This window comes from Dreissena polymorpha, chromosome 3 (assembly GCF_020536995.1).
Source record: "Dreissena polymorpha isolate Duluth1 chromosome 3, UMN_Dpol_1.0, whole genome shotgun sequence".
Taxonomy (NCBI): Eukaryota; Metazoa; Mollusca; class Bivalvia; order Myida; family Dreissenidae; genus Dreissena; species Dreissena polymorpha.
The window spans coordinates 36,318,043-36,327,540 of NC_068357.1; the positions used below are offsets into that span (position 1 = coordinate 36,318,043).

General features: G+C 34.8%; 1 protein-coding gene across 1 annotated transcript; it reads left to right on the top strand.

Moving 5' to 3' along the window:
• Window positions 1–5,504: 5,504 nt before the first annotated feature.
• Window positions 5,505–8,069, top strand: LOC127873686 (uncharacterized). Its single transcript, XM_052417618.1, has 2 exons — window positions 5,505–5,753; window positions 5,957–8,069. Exon 2 carries the CDS (start codon window positions 6,641–6,643, stop codon window positions 7,580–7,582), a length of 942 nt encoding a protein of 313 aa, XP_052273578.1. The 5' UTR covers window positions 5,505–5,753; window positions 5,957–6,640; the 3' UTR covers window positions 7,583–8,069.
• The last annotated feature ends 1,429 nt before the right edge of the window (window positions 8,070–9,498 follow it).

Here is a 9,498-nt window from a genome sequence, read left to right on the forward strand (position 1 = left end):
GAGCTGACGTAGTTATTATGAGGTAAATAATTGATGCTGTAGAAGCAGAACACACTGGCATTTATGAGGTAGCTGATGATGCAGACGTGTTTGTTTTGTTGTTACATTACTATTTTGTCCTGCAACTTTTATTATTGGTCATCATTAACTTACCGATGAGAGCAAGAGCTATAAAACACATTAGCAAAACTGCTATCATAATTGAAATATCGCGACCGGCTCACGCTAGCTCTAGATGCAACACGGTGGCTGATTATTTTGGTATGGGTAAGACAACATTCATTGAGTTGCTGAACGCATGTATCTCAATCTGACTATTTGGCTATATGACAGCTTGTATGAAATAAATTGTGAAGGAAGCAACCTGATTTGTTTCAGCATGCTATGGAAATCTTTGGGCAACTAGTATAGGCAAGTCGGGTAAGGCTTTGCCATTGCTAGCAAGCTTGCCGCGAACCACGAAAGCATTCGTTTCAAATGTGAAACGTGTTGACACACAGGCGTTTATATAGAAATACGCATTAGATGCAGCCCCTGTACCCCCCCCCCCCCCCCGATCTGGATCAATTTGATTAACACCCTTTTACCCATTACAGTAGCATCAAATGTTGCTTAAGCTCCCGTCAATGTGCAAAAAAAGGATAAAATGAGTGTGTAAAAGCGATGGCCCATGTTCAACATGTGGGCGCTACTGAACTCAATAGTTACTACTATGTAATGTCTGAAGCGCTTATCAAAATTTTCAGGTAGACATAGTAAAATGTACAAATGATCAGACAAAACATGCCATTTAGATAACTTTCTTTCTCAATGAGAATGGAAAAGTGGAGGATAATTGTTGCCACAAAAGACAAACATGGGAAATGAACTAATATTCTCACTAGAACATCACCCTATGATAGACAACTACTCCCAACAGGAGCTAAACTAGTATACATACTACTTTATACCATGATGTTTTAACAATGTGACCTTTTCATAACCTTTGTAAACAAATGTTGAATTATACGAAGCATGGTGTTTAAATTGATGTATAATGTGCTTTATGACATTTATAACACCGTTGCATTTTCATAACACAAATCATACCTTTGATGAAGTTGTTGTTACTGTACACACAGACAATATAACTTTTCTCCAATGGTCAGTATTAGGTCGATATGTTCTTGTTATAATATTCTCTGCGTATATGTATTAATTGGAATTCATTTAATCGAGCATTTATTAAAAAAAACTTTTTTGCAACTTAATTGTCTTATTTTTTCATATTTATTATTCTTAGGAGAAAATGGGTATGATTTAGGTTTTAGAAGCAATATTTGAGCAGCGAAATCGATTCTGGCAGCCATTTTGAACGCCATCTTCATCGTTTGTTTATATTAAACACGTTTTCACCTTTTTTCATATTAAACACGTTTAACAATTATATCATAAGGACAATATAATACATAAAATAATGCATATGTATATGTTTAAACAAATCAGACCGAAAATAGCCCCCTTTTTGGACGCCATTTTGAATTTCTCGTAACCCCCAAAGATACCAGCCCGGCATCATTTGGATTCTTCATCAGTAGCGTGCCCCCGAAAACAAAAAAACAACAACATTTACTATACACCTCAATAACGGGTTTAGTTAAAAATTGCCACTTTTCTGCCGGACTAACACTAAAACGTGGCAAAAAATATATTAAAAAAACAACAATAACAACAAACAACAAATTTCTTTTTTTTATTCAATTTAAATATACATCTCATATACATATGAAAAAAAAATGGTTATTTATTGACAGCATCAGCATATCAATTATTGTTATTAAGATATCTTTATATTATACACTATTTTTGCATAAAAGCTGAGGTCAATTTTAAAGATGATTCTAATATATTATATTAAAAAAGAAAAAAGGAAGGACGATATAAAATTCCTTAAGGAATTTCAGTAAGGAAAAATATGGAAAAGGTAAGACGGTAAGGAATACTACGATATAGGCAAGATCTTGTTAGAGTGCGACAAATTTCTGTCATTTGTTTTTGTGTAAGTCTATTTTATGTCTTTCAAACGCTATTGTTTCTTCCAATTTTATTTTCATTGTTAGAGCTTTTTTGAAAATCTCAATATTTAGAGAATCGTGTCTATTTTTAACACTGAATATATATATATGATTTGATAAGAATGAGTATGTAGTTTATTACCATATTTTTTGCACCACCTTTTTGTCCCAAAAACTATGTCAAGCACGTTAAGGTCAATGTATATATCTTTACATTCTAAATAGTATTCAAGATCTCTCCATATTGGTTGTACAATATTACATTCATACAAAATATGCCTTAAACTTTCTTTATAACTAGCACAGAATGAGCATAGATTTGAAAGTGTTGATTTACATTTATACAGGTATGTATTAGTAGGTAATGTACGTTGGAGAATTTTGTATTGAAAGTAGCGTAAGTTATTGTGAATTGTGGCTTTAAATGGTATTTGATATGCGTTCTTCCAATCAATATTATAGTTATAGGAAGTCATGATACTTTCCCATGTTTGCTGCTGTTTAGTTTTATTTTCATCAAAGGTTTGTTGTAGGTTATATAAATATTTGCATGCTTTCTTTGTACTTACACCTTTTCAAGTAATGTGTCATTGTTGTAGTTAAAAAATCTTCTTCACATGGTTGTAGTTAAAAAAATCTTCTTCACTTAGTTTTTGTATGTAGCTGTTGGAATACTTTTGATGAGTGTGTAATGTTTGAGGTAATCATTTGTAGGAATATCGTAAAAATGTTTAAATGTGTCAAAATTGTAAAAGGTTTTCGACCTGAAGTCAAATATGTGTTCTAAGAATTTAATGCCTCTGTTATACCAATTGCTGTAGAAAAACGTATGTTGATTATTCTGTTCTATTGTACATATTTAATAATACCGTGACACATGTTCTTCATTAATTTTAAACATGAATTGGTTTTATTAACTTGAATATTCTACCATTTAATTTTAAAAAGCGAATAATCACGTTGAATTCGTTAACGAATTAAAATAATAACTTAATGTGACAAACAAGTTTAAGAATTATGTTACTTGGTTAATAGTTAGGAATGTTATTAATAATGGCGCGTTTCTATTACGTAAATTGAGATCGACTAATGAACTTTAATATTACTTAATACATAATACAATATTTAAATTTTCTACATGTGTCGATTTTAATATGACATTTTATATACTCTTCAAATATAATATTTCGTAAAGTTAGTAAATATTAACAAAAAAAGTAAAATGGACAATCTCATATATGGGACTTTAAGCATCATTTTACGAATATTATTACAAGCACGTGCTTATGATTGAATAAAGAGTAACTCAGAGGCCGAGATTTCTTTAACTAATTATTACGCAGGGCGTTTAGTGAAGATTTAAACAATAATCGTACTCTTTTTTATAATAAATTGCATTCTGTAGAAAAATTAATTCATATGACGCAACACATCGCAACGTTATTGTGAAATTATATCTACGTCTTCAATTTAACATTAACCGGAGTATTTCGTCTTAACGTTTTGTTTTAAACCAAACGCAGATAATACGTATAAGGACAGTCATACGATTTTTGTGTTTCATTATTATAGGCAAAGCAGTGTGATAATTAATTATTCGTTTAATAGTGCAATTAATTATACTATGAACATAAACAAAGTAAGGGATTAAAAAAACGATTTCACAATGCAATTTACGTAAACATCTTTCTTTTAGAACAGAACAGAACAGAACAGACAGTTTAATAAGACTTATACAAATGTACATCGTCTAAATACACAAAATATAATACAAAATATTGTCACGTGTCTATATATTACAACGTATGAGTTATAACAATATACAAAATGTAATATAACAATTTGAGACAAAGTCTATTTAACAAAGAAGAACGACTTTACATTACCGTAGTTAAATATATATCGTTTTACTAGCAGTAAGGAACTACTTTAGTTTTCGCTGGCAATATTATTTGTGATAGAATATCTTACGGCTAGAGCTTCCTTCATATATTTACAAAAAATTATAATTTCAATTTTACAAGTTGAGTTCAATAAAGTATGGAACTTAAAAACTGATGGATTCACATAGTAAACAATCTTTATATATTTTTTTCTTAATTGCTGGAAACATGGACATTTACATATAAAGTGGAATTCATCCTCTATGTCCCTTTGATCACCATAATGACAATATCTTTCATTACGGGGAATATTATTACGTGCGTATCTTTCAGTTTGAATTCTCAAAGGGTGGGCAGAAGCCCTTAGTTTAACAAAGTATGTAGGCAAACTTTTTGGCAGTAAATCTAAGTATGGTTCGTATTCAAGAGTTGTTTTGAATATTCTATATATATCTAAAACAGAACTATCGTTCATATTGCCTAACCATTCTTGTTTAAAAGCATCTACAATTCTACATTTTAATTCACGTAAAACCAACGACTTTGCATTAATCATATCTGCATTTTCGAATATATATGAAAATCCGTAATCATTTAATAACTTTTTCACATTCGAAACCCAATTTGTATACCCTTTATCACAATCATTTATCTCCTGGTTATACACAGTTTTTATGATTATATTTTCACTATTAACAACTTTAAGCCAATATTTTACAATACGAACATATCTATTTACATACTCTGGGTGTCTACCTAATTCACCATACACCGTTGCATTACATGTATTGCTTTTAACGTTTAACAACCTTTTACAAAATTTTAAGTGGATGCGTTCAATATCTTTGAATTTATTAAAACCCCATATCTCCGATGCATAATTTAAAATAGAGCCAACAAAGGCATCAAACAATTGACACAATATTCTTGGTTTTAAATCATACTGTTTGCATTTATAAAGCAAAGTATTCACAGCCTTAAGAGCTTTCCCTACTAACTGCTCCTGGTTTAATATAAAACTACCAGTATAATTATTAACAGTACCCAAATAGTTAAAATTATCGACGACTTCTATAGTTTCCCCATTATATGTCCATATCTCATCTCGGCGAATTCTACCTCTTTTCCGAAAAACCATTATTTTTGTTTTGCTAGTATTAACATTAAGTCCCCATGAGTTACAATAAAGGTAAAGGTTGTCTAAGTGAGATTGTATTTCTTCGGGTGATTTAGAGATGATAATGAAGCGAAACACTTTAATTATTATAATAGAATTGTTCAAACATTACATTGACGAGAAAGCTAACTTAAAACAATCGTTTTATGTCGACCTTTAATTGCTGCATGCACATCGACATTCATGCCATAATAAATTACATAAATTTTTATAACAAAATGTGAATAAATTATCAGCGAAAACACTTGTACTGATTACATTATCAGTCGTTGCTCTTCATGTACAGTGTGTTGTTATCATTCCCAGTATGAAATGACGTTCTTTCTCTCGCCCACAAAAAGCGCTGATAACTACCGATTATTAAATTCCGATGCACAAAACATACGAATGCTTGTTGAGCCTTCGTCCCGGCTTAATTGTGATAGTGTTCAATTACTGTCGAAATAGATATGAGACTTGTTCTGAGAAAACTGGGCTTAATGCATGTGCGTAAAGTGTCATCCCAGATTAGCCTGTGCAGTCCGCACAGGCTAATCAGGGACGACACTTTTCGCTTGTATAGTATTTTTAGTTTCAAGGAAGTTCCTCCTTACCGAAAATCAAGTTTAGGCTAGGAAAATGGAATAAGACATAAAACAGGTATGAGTTTGTTTTCTTTATTTGTTGTTTATGTTTAAATATACATTTACGATGTATACAGTCAATGTACAAGCACAGTCACACAATTTATATGACAAAATATACATTTACAAGAAAAATTACAGGCAATATAAAGTCAACGTGACAAAATACAACATAATGTAAACTACATATTAATAAAATATACATGTACATTACGCCAGCACAACGCCGTACACTTGACCGACCTTGGCCAGGAACTCGGAGGTGGTGCATTCTTTCGACTTGTCCCAGAGGGACACCTGGACATCTGCAGGTCGCGTTGTGGTGATCCGTTGGAGGTCGCTGCCTTCAACAAGCATCCTCACCATTTCGCCTCCCTCATTTTCTCACAGGGCATACATATACTGACAATTTTCGCGGAGGAAACTGACCAGTATGGCGTGGAAATAGACATGGTTACAGTGGACATCAATTCCTCCCAGTCGCACGCCTCGTCTGTATGTGAGGTGTTCTGTTTCGACAACATCCGGTATCGCCCTGATGTCACGGAGGATCAACACGCCGCGAAAGGTCGGGCGGTTCAGAAGAGCCGGCTGACGAATTGCGCGGAGGAAGACAACGTGAACATTCCGGTATTCCATGAGTCCACGAGAATATTCACAGTGACCGCTAGTCTTCCGAAACACACGACATTTGCAAACAACAGAGGCGCAGATTTTACAAACCGTGAGATGGCGGAAAAGTTGTTTTATTTTTCAGGGATTGGAGATCAAAATAGGTCATGAACTGCTAAAGATAGTTCGGCTTTTTATTTGAATTTAAATCCCGTGATCGGGGACTCGGGCTCAAATCAGGTCGGTAGACTAGTTATCACGTTCCCACTCAGTGGGCCTTCGAAAGGAGCAATGGAATCAGAAACTGGTTTACGCTTTGTTTTACATAATGTTCACTACAGCGGCTCGCTTTTAATCCAGTTCGACTATTTCAATCGTTATGGGAAATGGTCTACTGCACAACACGCAACTGTGGTCGACTATGAACAACTACTCGAGTTTAATTCAACAGATCTTAGTTTGCGAGAAGGTAGCTCAAATGAAATAAGGATTACATTCTATTCAAAACAAAAGAATCCAGAATCGCTACATAAAGGCAAGATATACGCGATAAAACGTATCTTCCAAACAGACGTAGCAACGGAGGTATACAACGACGGTAAGACTGTGATCGAAGTAGTAAAGGTCGACCTTTGGTGGCGAGTTAACCAGAGCATGACGGTAACCATTAGCAACACAGGGCGCACCGACTACGGCGTCCACTTTTTCCGGGTGTACCAGCGCGTGCCGTGGTTGTCGGACGGCTGGTCCCAAGTTTTCGTCATGTACCAAGATGGCAACATCCGTATCCTCCCTATCCCTCCGCACGGCCTTGACTGGATTCCATTCGGTTCGTCCGTCATAATCGGCCAGACTAATCCCGCCGACGTCCGTCCGTGCGCACCCATCGATCACGTGAACATTAATACGGACACGCTACAACTGACGTTGCACTACGCCGACGGTGGCGTCGTCACCATGAAGGTCGAGTCGCTGGTCAAAGAAACCCGTCTGCTTATCTCTAACGCGACGTTTTTCCGACCCAGAAATCTTTATCCATTTTTCACATTCCGGTCCATGTACGTATCCGACGGAAACGGTGACTTAAACCGCATTTCGGCGGACGACGGTCATAATTACTCTATCATAGAACCATGGGGTTCACTTCCGGGGATGTTATTTGCATTTTACCGACAGTGCATTTCGAAGCATAACACTCTCAGTCCAGACATACAGTTGCATATTATCCGGTAACAATGTGTCTTGCCAATCTACGGTAGTTATGTATCTGATATTTCAGCTAATTATTTGCTTCAAAACTATGTACATGTAAATGGTAATATTCTTAAAAAAACGTCTGCGTTTATCTGTTGTAAGGTTAAGAGTATTCACATATCAGAAAAAAACATTCAACGAAATGAACTTTATTGTTAATTAGCCGTATATTTTATATTTACCAAACTTTGTATAAATTAAACAAGTTATAACCTGTATATGATGGAACAGAGATTTCAAATCGTAAATACATCAAAGAAGTTAAAGTTAAAAGAAATGCGATCCTTAATAAAACTGTTTTACATATTTCATCACCCCCTTGACATAACTTGTGTTATGTGTTATTGCCATAGATTGTGTTTATGTGTGTCTATACTTTTAATTGACGTTTTATGTTATATTATTTAATGGTATTATTAGTTTTCACGTGACAGAACATAATTCGTATATTAGAGTATGAAGACGATGTACCGTTGTATAAGTCTGAATAAACTGTCTGTCTTTGACAATAGCGTTTCTTTTGTAAATGACTTTAAAATATTACTATTTATAGTGAAAGGTTGCATAACAACTTTAAATATGCACTCGATGACATCATTTTTAAACATATATGCTAAACATAAAAATATGTTCGCAAAGACGTAGCAATAAACTGAAAGAGGTAAATGTATTATTTATAAAAACTAGTTGTCCGTCGTCTACGTCCTGAAAACAATTATTGTTTATAACTGAATGCACTGTTTATATTTGTATTCAAATAATCAATACCCGCGTACATTGTAGTATATAACAATTTGTCGATTTTAGTAAGGATATAACTAGCCATCAGAATAGAGTGTGTTTAAAATAATATAAATACTAAAAATCAACGAATATTTCGCAAAGTATTTCGCGAAATAAACTTAACCCATACCAAATCCGATATGCTCCCGAAACTGTCATATTCCGATGTATTATGTTGATCGTCCAAAACAGTCATCCATGAGAACTTGTCGTATCGCTAAACCAATTTTTAATTTATATCTAGAGTTATCTACAAAGTATGGAGTTATCTACAAAGTACGGAATAACGTTAGTGCCATCGTGGTTACACATTTAAATCCAGAGGGCGACAATGAGATAGTGCGATAGTACGATGGCGACAATGCGACAGTACGATGGCAACAATGCGATTGTACGATGGCGACAATGGGATAGTACGATGGCGACAATGCGATAGTACAATTGCGACAAAGCAACAGTGCAACAATACGATGGCGACAGTGCGATAGTACAATGGCGACAATGCGAAAGTGCGATAATACGATGACGACAGTGCGACAATACGATGGCGAAAATACGATAATACGATGATGACAGTGCGACAATAGCATGGCGACAATGCGATAGTACGATGCCGACAATTCGATAGTGCGATAGTGCGATAATACGATGACGAAAGTGCGACAATACGATGGCGACAATGCGATTGTACGATGGCGCCATCGTACTATCGCGTTGTCGCATTGTCGCCATCGTACTATCGCGTTGTCGCATTGTCGCCATCGTACTTTCGCATTGTCGCCATCGTATTATCGTATTGTCGCCATCGTACGATCGCACTATCGCATTGTCGCCCTCTGGATTTTAATGGTTAACCACGGTATTCCGTAACCAAGTGACACGCTAGACTAGTATCACCATACATGTTTTCGTTGGGCGTGACAATTGTCGGATTAGGGTCTACGATAAACTTGATAACTACGTTTTACTAATTTCAATGTATTCTGACTAAATCCATTAAAAGATGCTTCTTGTTAAAATATTGCCAAATACATGTATGTCAAATAAATTATTTGTTCAAAATTTCAATCTAAGCACAGTTGGAACTCGACACTTTGTACATCAATAATACT